At 32.0% G+C, this 25626-nt stretch overlaps 1 protein-coding gene across 4 annotated transcripts in view; it reads right to left on the bottom strand.

Annotated features, from left to right (window-relative positions):
• The window catches only part of LOC105832135 (DNA topoisomerase 3-beta-1), a 172750-nt gene that overhangs the window by 4824 nt on the left and 142300 nt on the right, over positions 1 to 25626 (bottom strand). For all 4 annotated transcript variants that reach the window (XM_036291385.1, XM_036291384.1, XM_036291386.1 and 1 more), the window contains one exon: positions 17120 to 17381. In XM_036291385.1, coding sequence (XP_036147278.1) covers positions 17120 to 17381 — 262 coding nt within the window. The remainder of the gene's footprint in view (positions 1 to 17119; positions 17382 to 25626) is intronic.

Genomic DNA, 25626 nt, shown 5'->3' with positions numbered 1-25626 from the left:
TTTTCTCGAAACTACGTGCATGATTAAAAAAAAAACTAATCGACGGATCCACTTCTTTTTTTATAATTAAACGTTATTAAATTAACTTCTGTGTAAACCTAAAATATAAATTAGAAGTCATATAAAAAAAGTTATTAAAAAAGTCAAAAATTTTTCACAAAAAACCAATTTTTTTCAAAGCGCCATTTTATAAATTTTTTATAATAAATGTATGGCTTTTTTAGATTCACTTAGAAGTATATTTATACTTATAAATCCCCCAAAAGTTTGGTATTTTTCTTTCAGCCGATTCTACTGGATGTTATCATACACACAATGTGGAAGAAATTTTTCAAGGTAGTGCATTTTTGCTTACAACTTGTAATTAAATAAATACAATTTTCTAATAAAAATTGTTTTGAGTGCCTAAAGACATGAACAATAAGTGACAAAAATTGCAAAAAAATCCATTTCTTAGTTCTATTAGAAAAAAAATTATAAAAAAGTGTTTAATTTTGACCTCTTAATGTTTACGCCCCTTAATATAAAGCAAAATATATTTTTAATATTAAAAAATACAAATATAATGTAACAAAATATCATATCAAAAGAAAAGTATAAAATATAAACTGCAATAACTATTTGCATAATTATATTATTTACATTATGTGTACATAGCACACTTTGATAATAAAAATAATATAATATAATTTAATTTAATAAGTTTGAAGTATTAATTAAAAAAAATTATGAAATAAAAATGAAAGAAAAAATAAAGGAAAAGGGAAAAGAAGTTGAAATAATTGTTACAAACATAATTTTATACAAATAAAAATTTTTATTGGGCAAAAGAATATTAATATTTGTTGAATGGGTAAAGAAAATTCCTAAAATCTTACCAGTGTTAATAATCTAAAAACACATCTTTTTTAAAGAAATCAATACAGAATTTGTTTATAAATGTCTTCCATTTATGGCACATATTCATTACAAAGATGATGTTCGTGGAAAAAATGTGTTATACAAAATGATTTTCTACATCAAGAACAAGTTATTATGGCTATTTTGTCACAAAGATCGCATTTTACTTTAAAATTCTTTTTAAAACAAAAGTCTACTAGTGTTTCAAATTCTATCGGTATAGCCTGCAGGTATTCATCGTATACATTCTGTACACGTATCCACTTTTAGTCCACACATATTTAAATACATTTTGAAATCTGGGCGACGAGAATTGATGATGTGTTAATGACTGTAATTTCAAGATATTATTTCTATTATGAAGATCTAAAACCAGATCCAACATAATAGTATCAGAAAAGTATTTAATAAAATTCTTCCACAACTGAAATTCGTATACGTCGTATGGCTGTATTTTTCCAGTTGTACCGGCCGGAATAATTAGGAAAACAATATCTGTTGCAGAATCTAATTTAGTTTCTGAAATTATGTTAGGACAATGTTCACTTTACGAATCTTACAACAATACTTATTGTGGTCCGATATTTGGAAAAAATACTTCCTTTAGCCAAGTTTTTACATGATTTGATGTTAATTTGAAGACGTAACAAAGATATTAGTCGCGTTGAATAATGTTTCTTGTACTCTCGGACCAAATGTTCTTGTAATTTCTTTTAATACTATAAAAAGAAGTGATAATAATCTACCATCAGCCGAAATAGTCGATTGAATTGTATAGCTATGCGTGGTTGCTGATATAGACTGTACTACGGATTCTACGTTTTTAATACCTTTTTAAGCTAAAGTACGACCAGAATGAAATTCTAACTGAAATCCACTCTGATCCGAATTATAAATATTTTCCACACCATATCGATTAATATAATATTTTACATTTGTAATAAACGTATCGCATTTATTTTCTAAATCAGGTTTTGATAGTAGAGACCTTTTTGTAACAAAGTTATTTTTCTAGACATAATATTATGTTTTTTTTAATCTTTGTACCCATCTCTCTGAAACTTTGAATCCTGTCGCATTTTCTTTTTCTTGTGCTTGAGAAGCCCATCGAGCGATGTCATGTCAATGTCATGAATGATGATTTTTCTTTCAAATGCTTTATTAAAATGATTTAATGTGTATTCAGAATTTTTTTTAATTTTTCTAGCCTACTACCACTTTGAACAATTTGATTTTCCCATCGTCGTATCAATGTAACTTTTTTAAATTTTTGCCTAACTTCTTGAAGCAATCTTGGTTTTGTCTTATTGCTTTTCCAGTATTCCACAGCTTGCCTTTTATAGTCAGTTGATATTGTTTCTTCAACTAAATTGCAAATCACTTCTTCTGGAAAATAGATTTTCTTTTCATCCGTCTCTAATAAATCCACTTTTTCTGCTTCTGGAACCTCATCGTGAAAATCTAAAGTTTCTTCTTTTTTCAAATTGAAATTGCTTATTATTTTTTATTTCCAATAGCATATGTTCAATTTTTATATTCATTTGTCCTTTCTGCAAAGTTATCGGAGTATTCGGATAAATCATACCATTGAAGGTTATCATAAGTAAAAATATTACATTATATGGATTAAATTGAAGCATGCTGAAATATTAAAATTAAATATATATCTCAATCATACTTATAATCTTTATAATCCTTCTTATAATCCTTCATACATGTAATATCTGAAGTATTTCAATAAACGAAAGAAGAAAACCACCAATTCGACTAACATAAAATTTAAATTTAATTTTTCATATCATTATAATGAGTAAGGATGGGCACTTTACGCGATTGCATAATTGCATAATTTCTCCAAATCCATTAAATTGATGAAATATCAATGTTTTCTGTCTTGTACCTTTGGCAATGTGTTTTTAAAGCGCATAATTTCACATAATTGGGGTTTTATTGCAGCATAACTCATATATTGCATACTACCCTGGCGGAAAAATTTTCTACAAAATTCTAAAAAACTACAAAAATTTACAAAAGTGTTCCAATTCTAGCATTTTTCTGTAGAAACTACAAAAAAATGCTAGAATTGGAACACTTTTGTAAATTTTTGTAGTTTTTTAGAATTTTGTAGAAATTTTTCCGCCAAGGTAATCGCATAATAGACTCAAACCCGCGCAAAATTCGTTTCTGTTCATTCCTTTAACGTGAAACAAACGCGTGAGATTACTTTCGAATTTCCCGCGTTTTGGTAATCCTAATCAGAGGGCTTGGAATTCAGCTCGTTGCTAGGGGGGGGGGGTAGAGAGAGGAGAAGTGGGTAACCAACCGAAATCGACCGCAGCGTTTAAACGTGTGTGTAGTATTGTCTTTGAGTATATATACATGGAGGAGGAATTGCTATGGTTTCATGTAGACCGAAAGTGTGTCCAAGATCTGTGCGAGAGAGAAAGGTATATCATGATACTCGCTTTCTCTGCGCATGCGTTAATATCATTATCTGCACCGCAGTTTCAACACTTGTGCACTTCTTGTGCACTTTTGTACTTATTTACGAATTGTATGTGTGTGTGTGAAACATACAATGCCAGCCATTGTACATATAGCGTTTGACGCATGCGCAGAGAGAGCAAGTATCATGATATACCTTTCTCTCTCGCACAGATCTTGGACACACTTTCAGTGCTGGCATTCCTTCTCCATGTATATATACTCAAAGAGTATTGTGTGGTGAGTGAAGAACACGTGATCTACATTTCAACATCTGGATTGCTGATAGGCCTTTTAGCGATGTATGTATCCAATTAGGTCTGCATCTTACCCGGCAAATTTATTTTATGAATTTATGATTTGTTTCATTGTTTAATGGAATGTTGTTATATAAATTAGTGGTGAAGAAGCAAAGCATCAACGTTATTTATATTTTATTATTATTGAAACATGAAAGGGAGACAAAAAACAACGTCGTTATCATCGTGTGTCAATAATTATGCAAAGGAAGGAATGTACATTTTTTGCAAAGAAAAGAAACTTATGGCATGCAAGCACTGTGACGTACGCGTTAATTAGGAAAGAAGGAATGTAATTGACAATCATTGTAACTCTGAAACGCACAAGAGAAGCAAAGCTCGGGGCGAAAGTGCATCTTCTAGTAAAAGACAGTCTTCCATATCTGACAGTTTCGAAAGCGCTAAAAAAACTAAAGAAGACAGAGAGACTTTCATAAAATCTACTATAACCGCTTTCATGAAAGCAAATGTTTCGTTGCACAAACTTGATCATCCTAATATGCGCAAATGGTTGAACGATTATGCACCAGACGAGTTTAAAAGCTGTTACCTTAGTTGCTTGCATAATAATTTTGTGTATAATAATATATGAGTAATTGTTTTGTTTTTGTTTTGTTCCTATAGGTAGCGGTGATTTGCCTAACGCCAAGTGGCTGAGGCAACACTATCTCCCTCAGATAAAGGAAGATTATAATAATCAACTAAAGAATACTTTAGTGTGAAAGAAAATTGCTGTATTATGTGATAAAACAACCAACATAAAAGGCGAGGCTTTTATCATTTTGTTTAAAATTCTCCCAACTGATAATCCTAAACCCCTTCTGATAGTAACTAAAGATTTTATCGGCGTGCACTAGAGACCAAACATCCAAAGCAATACTTCAGATTATTACTTTGGAGTACAATGTGTGTTATCTTATCTGAATTTATATTTTAGGCTGTTCTTTACTTTTACTAAAATATAAACATGTTTTGTTTTCATTTTTTTCTTCCAGACTCTTACAGAATTTAATATTGCCCATGACAATGTAGTAGCTTTGGTGTCAGACAGTGCAGCTTATATGAATCTTTGTGCCCGCCTCCTATGTAAACTTAGACTTACGAATATGTTTCATATCCAGTGTTGGGCGCATAAATTGGACAAAATTGCTAGTTTTCTCTGACAAACTTCTTAGACTAAATAAGTGTGTTGCAAACACCACAAGATTGTTTAAAAATACAAGGAAGAGGAAGCACAAGTAACTACAGTATTTAAAGGACACTTATTCTTTTTCTAAAGAGCCCAAATTGTTCCCTCTCCCAGTAATGACTCGGTGGGGTTCGTGGAAGAATTCTGTTGTATATTTGCGTAATTACGTCGAGGATGTTGCTGCTAAAACAATCCTTGAATCTAAATCAATTAAACCTGTAGATTATTTCAAAAAATTAAGCAAAGAAGATATAGCTATTATCGAAGCTGAGGCCACTTTTGTTGTTGAATACTGTACTCCCGTTTCAGATTTACTAGTTTGAGTAGAGGCTTCAAAGGTACCCTTGTGTCACTTATTGTATGAGAAAATAAGAGATGTACATTAGATTTTTTTCAATTGTAAAAGATGCTAAAGAAAAACTGTGTTGTTAAAACTGTGTTGCGGACACAAATTCTAGTCTCAATTCTCTGTCTGATTCTAAAAGAAGAAATTTGGAGGATAGAATAAGGTTCAAAAAATGTAATAAACTTTTCTCTAAGTACCTGTCTAATAATAGTGCTGTTTCTTTGTTTAAATCAGTATAAAATCTTTTTGATCCATTTAAAATAGTGTTGTGAGTGCATCACACTCACATACGGCATGTTGCAAGCGATAGAAGGTGTCAAATGATGCCTCGCGCGCGGACATCGCCCGGCCTACATACCGGGCGTCGCACCGGGAAATGCACCCGGTTGTTTAAGCAATAACACCCAAAATCATCTGATTTTGGGGTGGAATCCGCGTAGCCAGCACTCGCTGGCTAAGCACGTACACTGTCCAAAGGTCTGTGACCGCGGAAGTATCTTCCCCGGTCATACGCCCAAAAACGGTGTATATAAACACCGAGGTACAGACAACGAGCGGGCTTTGCTACACGTTATACAGCGACGAACGTATGTCGCTCCGTCTTGTATATTTGTCACGGGTATTATCGAATTAAGTCAGTGTAACTCAACCAATAGAGAAAATATATACACATTGATATACGACAATTGGCTACAATCTCTCAAGACACCTGATCCGAGGAGTAACGACAGCGATCCCGAAATACCGTGTCTCTTATCAATAATGGGCACAACAATAGTGATGAGATCTGTTACTGATACTGAAGTTGTGCAGGCTAAAGAAAATTGACCTCTGTTAGCAGCAATACCTCAAACTTTAGGATGTACGCTTTATTAATGCTGTATGCTTTATTAGTAGACTCTGTGAAAGAAATAGTAAAATCGAAATCTAGTGTTAAAAAGGAAAGTGATGATGATGCTATTATAAATGTTTCATTGTCTATGAAGGCCAACTACCTTATATTTGTGTCACTGTGTTTGCAAATGCTGCATTTTTCCTATGTCGAATGTTGATTGTAAACAAGGACTTTCCGCTTATAGTGATGTACTCAAGCAATGTTGAAATTATGATGTGTCTTTATTTTGGTGACAATTTAATAACAATAACAATGACTACAATAAGAATAAATAATGATAAATGAATGATTTGTTTGAATAGTCTGCTTTTCACCATGGATATGATACAAACAAGATACAAATTCTGACCAACTAATGAAACTGTAAACATCTGTGTTCTTTATTTTAAGCAACTTTTAATTTTTAAATTTGTAACTTGGCTGTTCTACTTTAGTACTTTTTAGTTTCTTAAATTATAACCTAGCTAGGCTAAGAAATTACCAAAGATTTATTAATTTCATTTAGTTTGTCATTATTAATATTATCTATAGTTTGATTGTACTGATTACAATTTATAACAATGTATAAATAAGTAAATAATATTCGATATAAAGTAAAGGGCCAAAATTAAGTCAACATTTTTCACACAAAACTGCGTAAATTTTAGTAAAAAGGCACATAATGGCCGCATAATTTTTCAATTTTGGTTGCATAATGGTCGCATAATTACACATTTTTTTTACTGCATAATTAAGGTATTTCAAAACGCATAAATCCTGCCCATTCTTAATAATGAGAAAAATGTACAATTCCTTTTTTAATGTGTAAAATACAGTTTGTACTTTGCGAAAATTATTTACTCTATCGAATATATATTCGCAGAATTTTTTAAAAGCAAAAATAAAACCAGAGAGGCACAGTAATCAAGGCTTTTACCCTAACTATTTTAATTCTTGCTCCATTCGTTTCTGTTTTCAATATATTATTATGTTGCATTATATGCATATATAGTAATAATTTGACGTATTTTTATAATTTCAATAATATTAAAGAAAGACAAAAGAATAAAAAAGTAATACAAATTAAAAACAGATACATGTTCACAAAAAAACAATACCTGTGACAATACACTATCCAATATACTTGTTCACATTACAAACTACGAGTTGGAAAAGCAGCTTCCCGTTATGTTTATATACATTTATACGAATGTACATTTTGCACACGACACGGATGTACACGCACCGGCAGAAATGGTGTCCCTCGGAGTCCAACACGGCGATCACCCACACACACGAAGCGCCGTACGTGTGCTAGGCGCGCGGTGAAGTGGAGACGTGGGGCGAAAAAAGTGCGGATCGCGCCGGTGTTACATCCTTCACCAACGCCGCACGCTCAAGAAGGATAGAGTTATGATAAGTAAGAAGACGTAATACCGATTCACCGGTGTCCAATATCTGTTTCACTCGCACTCGACACTAATGAATCTTGCTTGAGTGCGGGTGAAACAAATATTGGACACCGATGAATCGGTATCACGTCTTCTCACTCTTCATAATTCTATCTTTCTTAAGCGTGTGGCATTGGTGAAGGACGCAATACCGGCGCGATCCCCAATTTTTACGCCGAGGGATACCATTTCTGTCGATGCGTGTACATTTTGCACACGACACGGGTGAATAAATGTAACATGCAGAATACACACACAACACACACACACACACACACACACACACACACACACACACACACACACACACACACATATATACAGGGTGATTCAAAATAACTATATGTCCTTGCATAGACGTATTCTTAGTAATATTCTGAGTCAACTTTTTCTTTCGCAAAAAATTATCCAGAGCTTAGATTTCTAGATATAATAAGAAATAGTTTACGTATCCTGAATCGGATATAAGAGGTAAGCAGAGGTGGCACAACTCACCGTTGCTCGCGGGCACCACGAGCACCGCGAGGCGTCTGCTGCGCTCAATAATCGATAATCATCTCAATTATTTTTAACGATGGTATTTAATATTTTAAATCACCCGAATATTATGTAATAAAAGAAGAAATAAATAGGTGACAAAGAGAGAAAAAGAGAGAGAGAGAGAGAGAGAGAGAGAGAGAGAGAGAGGGGGAGAGAGAGAAGAGAGAGAACCTATTCGAACCTCTTTACGCACGTACCATCCTGCAATCAATTGAATGTTCTCACCATCCTTCAGTTTATCGGATTAAAAGTACTTTTTTCTTTCTTCTTACATTTGATCACTTCACTCATTCACACACACGCACGCACGCACGCACGCACACACGCACACACACACACACACACACACACACACACACACACACACACACACACACACACACACACACACACTGTTCACTCACTTGACCGAATTTATTTACACATCAAAAAAATAGTACGAAACATTTAATTATTAAACATTACTAACACTCGACGCGTCAAAATTATTCGAAGAAAAAAACACGTATTTACTCGACGAACACACAACGCGTGTTTACTAGTTACTCGATGTCAGCTGACATCGAGCTCAGCTAAGCAAGGTTTATTGGTTATTGTGTGGTAACACTGTCGAATATGTATCTGGAAACACGGCAACTTAAAAATAAAAATATTGATTAATATGATTTACTATTACAATTTGTTGAGGAATATGTTGGAAATGCATACACGGAGACACGGAGAGCAAAAAATTTTACATTCTAGCAATCAATTTGAATATTCTACGTAATTATTTAGAATATTTAAATAATAGAAAATTAATTTTAAATCTGTATTAAAGATCTGTGTTAAAGATAATTGAGATGATTATCGATTATTGAGCACAGCAGATGCCTCGTTGTGCCCGCGAGCAGCGGTGAGTTGTGCCACCCCTGCATACCTCTTGTATCCGCTTCAGGATACGTAAACTATTTCTTATTATATCTAGAAATCTAAGCTCTGGATAATTTTTTGCAAAAGAAAAAGTTGACTCAGAATATTACTAAGAATACGTCTATGCAAGGACATATAGTTATTTTGAATCACCCTGTATATTAATATGCATGTGATAAAACTATTTTCCTTTGTACTTTTAACACTGATTGAATTGATTAATCTTTGTGCAAATGCTACCTCGGAAATATTTTTTTAATGTAATTGTTCTTGCAGAAGTAAAATCATCTGTATTCTAATTATTTTAATTCTTGTAATACTGTACACATACGTACATATTACTCTTGTTATATATATGCATTTATGCTTTATATCGTGTAATACGTTGGGTATTATGTAATTAAGATTAATCCGTTTTCACGTTCTAATATAAAAATATACGCAGAAGAAGCAATTATTAAGTGCAACGCGACTAAAGAAATAATAAGGCGCAACACTATTTCTAGCGTGGCGCCTATAGCACAAAATTATTATCTCGTTTTGTCAATAATTGGGAATGGTGGAACCCATAATAACATATATATGTTATTATATATGAATAGATTCGGCTTTTAATACTCTTTCATTTTTGTCCTTAATTTTCAAAATGTTGCAAAAAAAGGTGTGGAGGTGAGAGTAAATTAAAATTTTAAAATTTTTATAAATATAAATATACCATTGTAAAGAATATAAAATGCCATAAAACTTTTGTATGAAACTTTTTTTTATAAACCTTATATTTTCGAAGATATTTGTCAGAAACGAAAAAATGCTTTATTTTAGAGGGGTGGTTTCAACCCCTAAACATCAAGATACGCCTCTAAAAAAAACATGGGTCTAATATTTTTTTATGTTCTACAACATATCCAAAGCGTATTAAAATCGGTGAGGGACACTTCCGTCAGTTCCCTTGTCAGTAGACATGAGGGTGTTAATAAAAATGATGAGAGAGAGGGAAGTGAGAGAATGGTTGATAGGGAGAGTGGAAGAAGTTCTAAAGAAAACGAGAAGTAGGGTGAAGGTAAAAAAGGAAGAGCTTTTCGACAGAAATGGTTCGGCAAGATAATAGATAAAGATAAGGAAAGGCAAAGAGAGGAAAGATGAAAAGAATCAGGGAGTCAAATTTCAATAGATGGTATAGAGAGTAAAAAAGGAAAGAGGTATACTTGGATACCTAAAGAAAGGATGAAAAGAAAGTAGGTGGATGGAAGGGTCACTAGATTAAGGCTAAGATGTGAAATGAAGGAAGGAAGATATTGAGAAAAAAAGGAAAAAAGAATGTGCAGATTGTGTGGATTGAAGAGGAAATCAGGGAGCACATATGGGAATCCTGCAGGAAATGGGAACAAAAGGGTGTTTCAACCTGACAAGAGGCGGTAGAGGGAGTGTTGGGTAAAGAGAGAGAAGGGGAGAGTTGGTTGAAAGAATTGGAGGAGGAAAGGAATAGGATAAGTGGAAGGTCTGATGTGGAGGTAAGGAAGGGAGAGGGAACGGATAAGGTGGATGGAATAAATAAAGTAAATGGGTGAGAGAAAGAGAGAGAAAGGAAGAAAGTAAATAGAGGCAGGTATGAGAAAAGCGGTATGTAGAAGGTGGTTGGAAATATTTTAGCGGGGTTAGTCAATTTAGCCTTTTTCTATTTGTTATTGAAAACAAGAAAAAACGAGCGCGCGCGTGTGTGTGTATGTGTGTGTAGATGTGAATGGAGTGACGTGAAGACGTGAACACGGTCCTCGGGACGATTCAAGATAATTAGTAAGTTAGGTTAAGCTTTAGATAAAGCTAGCGTAAGTATTTTATAATCCCAAGGGAAACAATAAAAATTTTACTACTATAATATTATAAAAGCTATAAATTGTAATTTTTGTTTTTTATTACACTTTAAAGTGTTTATAAAAACTTTTGTAAGATTTTCTTAAAAATATATCCGCAAATGCTTATATGATTATGACTCCGCGCAAAGTGCAATAAAAAACATAAAATGTACAAATTTATAGCTTTTTACCGCAATCTTATTATTAAAAAATTCTTCAAATAATCGATTTATCAGTAAAAGAAATTTCCTCTCAATTTTGCGTCTAAATATATTTTTTCATGTGTCAGTGTCTGAATACATAAAACTATTACGCTACTTTTGTTATTAAGGTATTATTGAAAAACTTAAAAAATTCATAAAACATTTGTTTTAAAATTGTAGTTAAAAATTCTCGAGTAATCAATTTCCAAACCGCCAGTAGTTTAAAAAAAAAAAAGACACATTTATTTGTTAAATTCGATCAACACTGGCAATCGTACATAACAAGTGAAGTTGTACTACGTTTCGGCCCGGGATTTCCATTAAATCTGTATAGATAAAAGAGTGATTTAACGTGGTGAGATAAAATCAATTATGTTAACACAATAATCCCTTACCTATAATTACATTATACTAAACGTCTAGTTCTTCGACCACGCATTCATTCTACGCGCTTACCAAACCACTAAAATGCTGCAAATGACGTATAATAAGAAATAGAGAACGGAAATCAATTCTGAACATATGTAAGTATACAGATGGTTGCTGAGTCAATAATAAGACAATGAATAAATAAGCAAACATTGAAATAAATATAAAATTAAAAAAAGAAATTAATGTAAACGTTAGAAGGATACTTACATGGTCAATAGAATAAAAATGAATAATAGAAAGGTATAAAAATGAATAAATAGATCAATATAAAAATGAATAAATAAATGAAAATAAATGTAAAAGTCCATAATGCTTACATGGTTGGTCAACGAAATTAAAAACGTAGAGTTAAGCTCTCTATGTCTTTTCACCAAGTCAGTAGATGTGTAATAAATCAAAATACAATTAGTCACAAAACAACAAAATATTGGTATGAGTGGATAAGCTGTAAGAAGCATCACGAACAAAGAGCTGTGTCAAACTGGTGGTTGATTGAAACATCGCAATGTCACACAAAGAAATGGCAACGAACAAAAACATTTCAAAATAGTTATCGCGCTTGTTTGATCACCTTGTCGTATATCGGATTCAAATTTTCCGTGTCGTGTTTCAAGTTGATTGTCTTATTCTGTTTTTTGATGAAATACATTTCAGCGATCTCTCTCTTCCTTGTGTTTCTCATTATGTAGTATGTCGACTCTCGACCAATCGAAATCGTATAGACACGTTGTTCTGTGGCTGCTTACAACCGAATAATTGTTCTCGTCTTTTTTAATATCATTGCGATGTTCTTTAATTCTTGTTTCGAGATGCCTCTTTGTTTGTCCTATATGATACTTTACAATCATTGCAATTTATCCTATATACTACATCTGATCTCTTCTCTTTATCTAATTTATCTTTACTCTTTTTTATAACACTGTCTAATTTTTTCGGGATCTTATATAGAACGTCGAGTCCACATCTATTATGGCGCTATTAAGCGCCTGACGAACGTTTTCGGACATTCCTTGAATGTATAATAACGGTATATATCTCTTTAAATCAAATTTCGCGGTGTCCGAAGCATTATTCGTATTGTCGAGAAATTTAAGTTCTTTCAATCTCTTCTTAATCACCTTATCGATAATATGTGTAGGAAAACAGTTATTCTGAAGGATTCTTCTTACGATTTTGATGTTAGAGACGTGAAATTTTTTGTCCAATAAAAGTATCGCTCTGTCAACTAGACCGATAATTGTATTTAATTTATATCTTAGTGGGTGATTTGACAGATAGTTAACATACCTACCCGAAAATGTAGGTTTTCGATACCAATTAGTAATTAGTTTAGTCTGATTCCTAATTACAATTGTGTCAAGAAAGGGAATCGAATCATTCTGTTCCATTTCATGTATAAATTTAAGTCTCGGGTGGTAAGAATTGAAAGTGTCAAGAATGTCTTGACATTTTCGACTCGCCTCCTCGGCACAACCGCGAAAATGTCATCGACACATCTACGATAAAAGGGGATATCAAATCCAAGGGCCTGTAAACAGTGCGACTCTAGGTCTGACATCACTGTACCTGCCAAAATCGGTGAAAGTGGAGATCCAATTGGGCTTTGTAGTTAAAAATTTTAAAGTTTTAATAAATATAGTTTATTAAAATTTTATTTCTAATAAATCTTGGAGTATAATTTCGTCTGGTATTTCATTCTCTTTATAATATAAGAAAGCGACAGTTTGTTCAATTTTTTAAGGTATTTTAACTAAAAATAATAATTAGCAGAATTGTTCCCACACAGCACGGGCAGCTCCCGAGGAGCTCACAAAATTTTTCATAAGCTTCATTTAAGCTTCCAAAAAATTCGCGCGGAGTTCCCTGGGAGCTGCTATGTCCGCTTTTGAGAGCTTCATTTGAGCTCGCAGAGAGTTTATAAATCATGTTTTAAGAGCTCCCTGCGAGCTTCAACGTAATTCCCGGGAAGCTTTTATACAAGCTTCTTAAGAGCTTCATCTAAGCTCGCAAGGAGTTCAGAAATTATGTTTTAAGAGCTCCCTGCGAGCTTCAAAATAATTCTCAGGAAATTTCTATATAAGCTTCCCGGGAGCTCTTATGTCCGCTTTTGGGAGCTCCCTGAGAGCTTAGATGAAGCTATCAGGGAGCTTAAATAGAAGCTTCACGGGAATTATTTTGAAGCTCGCAGGGAGTTCTTAAAACATTATTTCTGAACTCCCTGCGAGCTTAAATAAAGCTCTCAAAGAGCTCTCAAAAGCGGACATAGGAGCTGCCGGAAAAAATTTTATTTTTATATTTTCTCAATTTTCGGAAGCTCTCTCTGAGTTGCGAAGGCCCACGAACTCTCTTCGTGTAACAAAAACAATATACTACACTTTGCTGCTAGTGAAATACTAACTGCTAGGTAAGCCATGAGTGATGGTTTTCTTTTATAAGCCTCTTGGAGTAAATTTTCTCACGAGAAGGAGCGCCGTGCCTTCGTCTAGTGGCGATCTTACGAACTACTCGCGGCTATATGACGTGCAGTACATTAATTTACCCGATATGTTCAATCTCTGGGAGTTTGTTTCGTCGAATTTTGTAAACTTCTTGAAAACTCAGCAAAACGAACTCCCTGGGAGCTTGTTTTGTCAAATTTTGTAAACTTCTCGGGAGTTCAGCAAAATGAACTCCCTGGGAGCTTGTTTTGTCGAATTTTGTAAACTTCTCGGGAGCTCAGTAAAATGAACTCCCTGGAAGCTTGATTTGTCGAATTTTGTAAGCCCCTCGGAAGCTCAGCAAAATGAACTCTCTGGGAGCTTGTTTTGTCGAATTTTGTAAGCTCCTCGGGAGCTCAGCAAAATGAACTCCCTGGGAGCTTAATCGGAGCTTTGTGCTGTATGGGTTCCTTGTAAGAAAAAGTTATATGTAGATCTGACACATCTGTGCAAAAGAGGGCAGGTTGAAATTTCAAAAAGTGTTTAAATCGAAATGTAATAGTGCAAAAAAGTTGTTACATTTTAAGAAAATCACAATAAAAACAAATTTTTTCAAATTGGACAATATCTTCAGGTCGTGCATGATGTTCAAATTTCGAAATATTTGACCAAATTTAAGCTTTTTACGAAAATTATGAAACGTAGCTGACAATGGTCGGATTGCAATCAAATTCGATTTGTGATATTATAAACCTACCAAAAATCTGTCATGATCCAGATAGCTACTTCCAAAGTGCTGGGGATGGGGGATTGATTTTTTATACAAATGGTGGAAATCGTGAAAACATTACATGTGGTGGTGCGATGTAAGATAAGAAAAGCAGACAAATCGGAAAATATTAAACTTCTACTCTTTCACACTTTTTCTGCTTATTTTTTATATTTTATCTTCTCGTTTACAAGTGCTGTACAGCTCTTTGCCCGTTCGCACATAATTTAATTTAGTGGAAAAGATTCAGAATTCATCACGTCAAGGTGGTTGCACTTTGAATTAAAACTTACGGCCTTCTTAATTAACCAACCATACTTTGGACGTGAAAAATCGCTTTTGTGATTAAATATACACTAAGCTGCAACTTCCTTTTAAATTTGGGCATTTAAGAGCGAGAAAGCAGAGTTGCTCTAATGAAGCTGTCCCTTCTTTTTGGTTCCCACCTTGGATGCCACCTCTGTAACTAATTTTATAGTGCGTTCAACTACCTAACAAGAAACCGTTTTATATTGTAAAAGTAATATAAAAAAATTAACGTTATCAGTCGATAGATCACGTTTGAAATAGGTATTTTAGATGGTTAAATCTTGGAATCCCTTGAATTCTGTATCTGACTTGGGTATCTGAACGTATTTAGCTATTTTAACATAAACATCAAAATATCTCAAAAGCAATGTATTGTTAAAAAAAATATTTTAAGTAAAAGTTGAGAGTTAGAAGAGGGCCATGAATTACTTAAATTTTGGATCCAGGATTCATTTTGGGCCTAATAAACCCCAGGTTGATTTTTTGGTAACGCCTGTTTCATTGTAGATTCATATTTTATAGAAACATTCTTTTCAAAAATACATTGCTTTCAAGATATTTTAATGTTTATGTTAAAATGGATAAATACGTTCCGGCCTAAGTCAAGTACAGAATTAATAGAATTCCAAAATTTATACCATCTAAAATACGTACTAATTTCAAACGTGATCTTTCGACTGGTAACGTTAATTTTTTAATATCACTTTTGCAATATAAAATGGTCCCTTGACAGGTAGTTAAACGCACTGTAAAATTAATCCCAGAGGCGGCATCCAAGATGTAGGGACCAGAAAAAAAGAGACAACTTTATTAGAATACTTTCTCGCTCTCAAATTTGAAAATAAGTCGCAATTCAATATATTTTCAAGCACATTATAAAAGTGATTTTTTACGTCCAAAATATGATTTGTTGGCTGGTAAGGGCGTAGGTGGAACTTAAAATGCAGCCATTTTCACACGGTGTGTTCTAAGTCTTTTCCACTTAACTAAATTATGTGCGAACAAACAAAGAGCTGCACAGCACTAATAAACGAGAGGATAAAATATAAGAGATAAGTTAAAAAAGTGTGAAAGATTAGAAGGCTACTTTCCGATTCGTCTACTCTTCTTATTTTGTATCGCACCTCCACTATATAGTGTTTTCAAGATTTCCACCATTTCTACAGAAAATTGACCTCCCATTCTCAGCACTTTGAAAGAAGCTATTTGAATATAAATATCCAATAGATACTTCGTTTGGTAGGCTCATTACACAATGTCACAAATCGCAGTTGATTGTAATTCAACCATTTTTGGCTGACCATGTTTCATAATTTCCAGAAATAGCTCAAATTTGGTCAAATTTTTCGAACTTTGAACGCCATGCACGACTTAAAGATATTGTCCAATTACAATTTTTTTTTTATTGTAATTGTTTTGAAACGTAGCAACTTTTTTGCACTATTACGTTTTGATTTAAACACTTTTTGAAAATTCAACCCGCCCTAGTGCAAAAGTACTCGCTCGGCATTCAGGACTGCATTTATTTTTCGTAATGACTCAGAGGCCCAATTCTTGAATTCGTACAAAAAAATTTTGCATATGATAGTAACGCTGTTCATTGACTGGTATTCATTACATACCTTTTAGATATCAAATTGTATACCAATTGGTGAACGCGCAGCATTACTTTTGTTGCAAAATTTTTTCATACAAGTTCAAGAATTAAGCCTGAAGCTCTACTATGTACTTTTTCTAAGGAAAGGAATTAGGCGCGCTTGTGTTGATTTTAAAGTTTATTAACAGTTATCATTTTGCCGTAGATTCATGTTTAGGCGGAGGATTAAGATCTTTATATAAACAGTTTTATAATATTTTATCACATTTAATATTTTTAATAAGCAAATGATTTGTCAAAAAAATCTGGCTGTATTTCAAAATTCATTGCCAGTAATAAAAATCTATAATTATTATGTGTACGATATATTTTCAGTGCTGGTAGTGAATTTCGGAACACAGTTTCTGTCATTAATAGTCGTATTTCCCCTTTTTTAATAAAACAAAAGAAATTGTTTTTGTTCTCAATCTTTTTTAAAAATATTAAGAATTTTTATGCGATGACAAACGTTTAAGTTTGTGCCGGCGTAAATCTGTTTTCTTACTTGTTTGTATTCGACGGTTACCAATTGTGCGCCACAATCACATGTATCTGTATCGACTGTCACTTTATGCGCGTTCTCAAATAAATGGATAATAACGTCGCAACGATTACATCCCAATTTCCACTTAGGTGCTGCTGAAGGATCAAGAACAAGTATACCCAAATCGCATTCCAAACAGCTGGATAAACCATTTGAATTCATACCATGCGGGCATGTTGGATGTGTGCATGAATTGCAACCGCTAATTCCTTTTTTCATGTCCCTGTAAATGATAAATAAATATTTCCTTTCTTCTTTATTACTCATATTATATATTACTCATTTAGCATAGTACATTAAAAGGACACAATAATGTTAAAAATTAATGTCTAAATGTTTTATCGTTGAATCAATATTAATTTTTTAAATTAATTGTTAATGTTGTAACGGTAATGTTGTAACGATGTCAAACAAATTATTTTTGTTACACAAAAAAAATTTTTTTAATCAAATTTTTTAATAAATAAAAAAAACGTTTAATTCTTTGTTTGCAATATAAGTCATTTCTACATAAACAAAAAGACTCTCGATTGCTTTCAGCGAATAGTTTATATTTAGTTTTTTTAATTGTTTAAATGTAGTTCCTAAGTTCACTCTATTCACATAAATGCATAGTTACATAATTATATGCATAAAGAAGATTATTCAATTGTTCATACTTGTCTGAATAAGCGCTAACTGATTTTTTACTTAGAATTTTCTATTTGTAGATTTTTTCTTTTATGTAATACAATTTTAGTTAAAAAATTAGAAAGTATTTCAAATTTGTTCTATGTTGTGTGTGTGTGTGTGTGTGTGTGCGCGCGCGCATGCGTGTGTGTCTCAAGTTTATGTGAATAAAGTGAACTCTTAAAGCTGATATTAAGTTGTCTTGATTGTCCTTATATACCCTTCAGTAGTTCATTGATATACAGCGCTCTCATAATCTCTGAACCAACTTCTATGAATTGGGAATTAAAATATCTCAATCAAATCTTAGCAAAAAATGGATATAGTAAAAACATCAATCGAACAATCCAAAAATTGAAAAGCAACATTTCCAATTTCAACAACATTGAGACACCAGATAAAGAGAAAGAAAAAGAAAAAAAAGAGAAAAGGATGGCTTTCCTTCCATATCTCCAAGGTACAATGGAAGGCATTAGCAAAATTTTGCGTAGACACAATATCAAATTTTCAAATCACATTTTTTAGTTACTTCCTAATCCGAAGGATCAGAGACCTAGCACAAATAAAAGAAAATAAAATAGTGGTTAATTAAATAGAAATATTATTTTCGTGGCATCAAGTTTAGTAATTTTCCGACGGTACAATAGGAATTTCAGGTCAGAAATAAATTTCTAACAAGGGAACCTCGCGAACCCGAAAATTCTGATTTTAATGAAACTTGGCATAAATGTAGAAGAAGTAAATACATGAATTTAGAAATTAAAAGTTGGTGCTTATAAACGGTTTAAAGGGTTGAAACCACCCTTCAAAAATGTTGAGTTTTTGTCTTTTCTCGATATATCTCGTAAACTAAACAAAATATTAAAAAATGTTTTATACAAAAGTTTTACAGTATAAATACCTCTATTTAACTATGCTATTTATTTTTTCAAAAAAATTTTTTTTCAAAAACTAATTTTTTTTTGAAAAAAAAATTTTCTTGAAAAAAATAAATAGCATAGTTAAATAAAGGTATTTATGCCGTAAAACTTTTGTATGAAACATTTTTTTATATTTTATTTAGTTTACGAGATATATCGAGAAAATGCAAAAATGTCTCAACTTTGAAGTGTGGTTTCACCCCTTCAAACCGTTTTTGAACCAAAATAAAACATTTCTAAATTAATATATCTACTCCCTCTACATTTATGCCAAGTTTCATTAAAATTAGAAAATTTTTCGATTGGGCTTATAAACGGTTTGAAGGAGTGAAATTACCCTTTAAAGATTGAGATATTTTTACCTTTTCTCGCTATATCTCGTAAACTAAACAAAATAAAAAAAAATGTTTTATACAAAAGTTTTACAGCCTAAATACCTTCATTTAATTACGCTGTTCATTTTTCAAAAAAAAATTTTTTTTTAATTAAAATAAATTTTTAATAAAATTGACTTTTATGTATATAGCATTTATAAAATAATTATACTATCTTATACTACGTTCTCTTTATATCATCTATGTGTATATTATGTATGTTATATTTTATCTATGTTATAATACTATACATTTATATTATCTGCATCCCTATATGTATTAGTTTTCATCTAACAGTTGCGCAGTATTAGAGTAGTCACGTTGCTTTCACACAGTTCATTCCGTCTACGTCACATATTTCACATTCAAGTTTTATATTTGTCATATCACGGTATATATCATATATGAAATGGAAATCACGTATTAAAGTTTGATATCTTTATTAATAATGTTACGCGTCATTTTCACATCTGTATCAAGTCTAACGTGTGCTTGATCAGTACATCAGTATCACATCTAACGTGTGCTTGATTTTTCTGTTAGATTATTTAATTAAGCGAAGCATAATGTTACACGTAAATGTTGCGAATGTTCTTAATATGTTAATTATTTTATTTCAAATTATACATATTCCACCTATAAATGAAAGAGAAATACAATTACGTGATGTAATAGAGGATATTATAACAAATGATATTATAACAGTGAATGTGACTTATCATTTGATGTACACACTGATACTGCTTTAGAATTTTAAAATTATTGGGAAGTGGATTTACCTGACACAGAATATGTAACAAATGATGAGGAAGAATTTTTTTAAAATGATAATTGTGGTAGGGACTTCACCTTTCTGAAGCGACGTTGCACTCCTAAAAGAGAGTGTCGGCCTTTTATCACTTCTCCAATATTCGACGGCTTTCCTTTTATAGCTACTATTTAAAATTTCGTCTTCTGATTCACAATTATATTCATTATCAGGTTCATAATCAACATTATCATTTTCTAAAAATTCTTCCACTTTATCTGTTACATATTCTATGTCAGGTAAATCCACTTCCAAATAATTTTAAAATTTTAAAGCAAAATGAGTGTGTACATCAAATGATAAGTCATTCACTGCATTTGTTATAATATCCTTTATCACATCACGTAATTGTATTTCTCTTTCATTTATAGGCGTTGGTGGAATATGTGTAATTTGAAATTAAATAATTAACATATTAAGAACATTCGCAACATTTATGTGTAACATTATACTTCGCTTAATTAAAAACAATCTAACAAGAAAAATCAAGCACATGTTAGATGTGATACTGATGTACTGATCAAACACACGTTAGACTTGACACTGATGTGAAAATAACGCGTAACACCATTAATAAAGATACCAAACTTTTATTAATACGTGATTTCATATATGATACATACCATGACATGACGAATATAAAACTTGAATGTGAAATATGTGACGTAGAGAGAATGAACACTGTGTGAAAGCAATGTGACTACTAACATTGCGCAACTGTTAGATACAAACTAATACATACAAGGATGCAGATAATATAAATGTATAGTATTATAACGTAGGTAATATATAACATAAATAATATACACGTAGATGATATAAATAGAACGTAGTATAAGATAGTATAATTACTTTATAAATGCTATATACATAAAAGTCAATTTTATTGAAAATTTACCTTAATTAAAAAAAAAAAATTTTTTTTCCGAAAAATAAACAAGGTAGTTAAATGGAGGTATTTATGCTGTAAAACTTTTGTATAAAACATTTTTTTTTTTTGTTTAGTTTACGAGATATATCGAGAAAAGGTAAAAATATCTCAACCTTTGAAGGGTAGTTTCACTCCTTCAAACCGTTTATAAGACCAAACAGAAAATTTTCTGATTTTAATGAAGCTTGGCATAAATGTAGAGGGGGTAAATACATTAATTTAGAAATGTTTTATTTTGGTTCAAAAGCGGCTTGAAGGGGTGAAAGCACCCTTCAAAGTTGAGACGTTTTTGCATTTTCTCGATATATCTCGTAAACTAAACAAAATATAAAAAAATGTTTCATACAAAAGTTCTACAGCATAAATACCTCTATTTAACTATGCTATTTATTTTTTTCAAAAAAATTTTTTTTTCAAAGAAAAAAAATTTGTTTTTGAAAAAAAATTTTTTTGAAAAAATAAATAGCATAGTTAAATAGAGGTATTTATACTGTAAAACTTTTGTATGAAACATTTTTTAATATTTTGTTTAGTTTACGAGATATATCGAGAAAAGGCAAAAACTCAAAATTTTTGAAGAGTGGTTTCAACCCTTTAAACCGTTTATAAGCACCAACTTTTAATTTCTAAATTCATGTATTCACCCCCTCTACATTTATGCCAAGTTTCATTAAAATCAGAATTTTCGGGTTCGCGAGGTTCCCTTGTAAATAACAAAGGACGAATTTATATTCTCAAAATTATTTTTGAAAAAAAAACTCGAAAAAAAGGTCCTTTAAATTTTATCTGCTGCCCTTTGGGCCATTATGTACTTCTGTGCAACGTCAAAAAATTTTTTAATGACAAAAATACACCACTCCAAAAAAAAATAGAAAACACTTTTTGAATATCGAAAATTTAAGCTATTTTCAAACCGCTGGAACTCAGTGAAAAATCATCGTAGAAACAAAATTCAAAAAGCGTCTTAAAGCTTCAAACTTCTTCTTTCAAACGATTTTTGGCGATTTTAGTTATCTTTTTTTCACTAATGTGGCACAATGATGAGGCTTGACCCGTTAAAATAAAAATTTTTAATGCGAATTTGCCGCGCTGCATCTTGCGTGAAAAAAATCATAGAAAATTTTTATTACTTGCATCTTTGAACGGGATCTTTTTCCTTTATTTTGAGTGGTTGTTCATTGCTGCACGATTTTTTTTTTGACTGAGTTATTGAGATTTAAAAAAAAATGGTCATTTTGACTTTTATCGCTTGTTACTCGTGAACAAATCAACGTACAGCGCTCAGCAAAAAAGCGTTGGAAAGTTTGCACTTTTGAATGCTGTTATTAATTTTTCACAGATTTATTTTTTTTTTAACAACAAATTGCATTCAAAAATTACATAAAAAATCGTATATTTATGGTTTTTATTTAGTTCAATGTACTGTTGTAAAGAAAGATTCAATCACATTGCTAAAGCAAAGTTTTATAGTATAGTTTTATAACAATTACTCCCCAGTAATAAACACTAACGTTTATGGAATAAAACATATTTATTCCACATGTTTATTATTCTTGAAATTGCTAAAATTGCTCTCAACGTTTTTTTAACAACTTTTCTACACTCTTTTGACCAAGTTTCAAAGTCAATCTTACGTTTTTTTTTTAAATGACGTTTACCGTCGGCATTAGCGTTATCCAATGTGCACTACGTGGAGGATGCATATCGCGCGCGCACGCACGCGCGTATATATGTGTGTTTCACAGCAAAAATAAAGACATCACGCGCGCTTGCGGCTGTTCCTTGTGACTTCTTAAATGTCGTTTTATGTCGTTTTAAATGCGTACAAATGTTTACGCGGCATTTTGAAAATTGCGTATACAAGCTCACTCTTCGTACACAACTCTACCAAAATCGTCTGTGTGTTAAACATTTGTTTTAAAGTCTCTATACGTAAACATTACATGTAAACATTACGAGAACGCACCTACTCACATACATGCTGTAATATTTACAAATAATGTTTACGTACAAAGAGACTTTAAAATAAATATTCAGTACACGGACGACTCTCGTAGTTTATTGAGCTCGTATACAAAATTTTCAAAATGCCGCGTAGACATTTGAACTCATTTGAAATGACATAAAACGACATTTAAGAAGTCGCAAGAAACAGCTGCAAGCGCGCACGTGACGAACCGCGGGATCCTTATCTTTGCTGTGAAACACATACACACACACGCACGCGCACGCGTGCGATGTGCACAATCCAACCGGCATTCTCCACGTGGTGCACATTGGATAACACTAATGCCGGCGGTAAGCGTCATTAAAAAAAAATATGTAAGGTTGACTTTGTAACTGGTCAAAAGAGTATAGAAAAAAAACATTGTAAGCAATTTCAGCAATTCCAAGAATGATGAACACGTGGAATAAAAATGTTTTATTCCATGAACGTTAGTGTTCATTACTGGAGAATAATTGTACTATAAAACTTTGCTTTAGCGATGTGATTAAATCTTTCTTCACAACAGTACATTGAACTAAATGAAAACCGTAAAATATGCGATTTTTTACGTAATCTTTGAACGCGATTTGTTGTTAGAAAAAGAAAATCTGTGAAAAAATAATAACAGCATTTAAAAGTGCAAACTTTCAACTTTCCAACGCTTTTTTTGCTAAGCACTGTACGTTGATTTGTTCAAAAGTAACAAGCAATGAAAGTCAAAATAACCATTTTTTCTTAAAATCTCAATAACTGGGTAAAAAAAAATCGTACAGCAATAAACAACTACTCAAAATAAAGGGTATTTGCATCTTATAGCGGAAAAAGATCCCGCTATAAGATGCAAATAACAGAAATTCTCTATTATTTTTTTCACGCGAGATGCAGCGCAGCAAATTTGCATTAAAAATTTTTATTTTAACGGGTCAAGCATTTATTATGCTACGTTAGTGAAAAAGAAATAAGTGAAATCGCCAAAAAGCGTTCAAAAAAAAAGTTTCAAGCTTTAAAACGCTTTTCGGGTTTTGATTCTACAATAACTTTTCGCCGAGTTCCAGCGGTTTGAAAATAGCTTAAATTTTCGGTATACGAAAAGTGTTCCCTATTTTTTTTTTAGTAGTGTATAATAATACAATTAAATTTAATCTTAAAATTAAAAACCTTGCCGATAAGAATCTTTTATCACAAAAAAATGTGTGTATATACAGGGTGTTAATAAATAATAATGTTTATACCATGGTGTAGCCCATGAAAATTGAAGACGAAAAGCTCTCTAAATTTTTTCGATTTCATGCGTACAGCCCTTATAATTATTGTCAAAAGATAGTGAAATACGGCCAATGTACGCACGACTATAACGGAAACACCAGCACGGTGGGAAATAAGACGATCGTCGTTGCGTGAGGGAAGATATCGCAATGCCGTTCGTAGCGGTCGGCGATGGGGACTAAGAATGCTTGACGATAGCTTATAACTAAAATTTACACACAAATTCTTAAACTGCACTACATAAATTGTAAAAAAAATTAAAAGCTTAACTGTTTAATGTATAATTTGATGACATCTTTTGACAAAATTGTTTTATAATTTAAAATTATTTAACAATATTATTTGAATTACTTTAAAAATGATTAATAACTATAAAATTACTCTTAAAAAAAAAGTTACCATACCAAACTTTTTATTATTGACAATTGTATTGTCACAAATCGTAAACGTACACAAAACGTAATATTCATAAAATGTAAGTAGAAATTTTTACGAATGCCAGACTTTACAATTTTTAGAATTTATTCCAACATGCAAAATTACCAAAGCAAATAGGAAACAACTAATTGTTCACGAATTATTCGCTTTCATTTATTTAAAATTTAAGTATATCAATGAAATTAATGATATATTCTCTGGAAGCTATTAAGTGGTCTGCAAATATAAAAAATGTGGTCAAAAATATTAATTTTACATATTTAATCAATAAAGTTGGAAAATTGCGAGAAAAAAATCGGAAGCGGGAGACTTTTAACAAATTATTCGGTTTTATTAATTTAAAACTGTAGTTTATTATTGAAAATACTATGGCGCATTTTCTGAGAGCTGTAAAGCGACCTGCTAGTATAAGGATAATAACAAAATATATTAATTTTACATACAGTTCTGATAAGCTTTCAAAATTACGAGAGAGTATAAGCTGTAGTGAATTTCCAACAAATTATTTGCTTTCATTAATTTAAAATTCAAGTATATCAATGAAAATACTATGAAATAATTTTCTGAATGTTTTCAATCAACTTTTAATTTTTTTTAGCTTCGCAATTTACGTAGTACAGTTTAAAAATCTATGTAAAAAATTTTAGTTATAAGCTATCGTTGACTTTCCTTAGTCCCCATCGCTGACCGTTACGAAATGCATTGCAAATAGTAATAAATTTTGTTTGCGCTCTCCTCGCCTCATGACAAGCAACGGCACGGATATCACCACTCACGCGCAACGACGATCGTCTTGTTTCCCACCGCGCTCGTTTCCGTTATAACCGTGTGTACATGGGCCGTATTTCACTATTTTCGAACAATAATTATAAGAGCTGTACGGCCTGTACGCATAAAATCGAAAAAATTTAGAAAGCTTTTCGTCTTCGGCTTTCGTAGACTACACAATGGTATAAATATTATGCAGAACTTTATTAACACCCTGTATGTATGTATGTGTATATATATATATATATATATATATATATATATATATACAGGGTGATTCAAAATAACTATATGTCCTTGCATAGAC

This window comes from Monomorium pharaonis, chromosome 8, assembly GCF_013373865.1.
Source record: "Monomorium pharaonis isolate MP-MQ-018 chromosome 8, ASM1337386v2, whole genome shotgun sequence".
Classification (NCBI taxonomy): domain Eukaryota; kingdom Metazoa; phylum Arthropoda; class Insecta; order Hymenoptera; family Formicidae; genus Monomorium; species Monomorium pharaonis.
The sequence above is the reverse complement of the archived record's forward strand: the minus strand, read 5'-3'. Positions and strand labels throughout refer to the sequence as shown.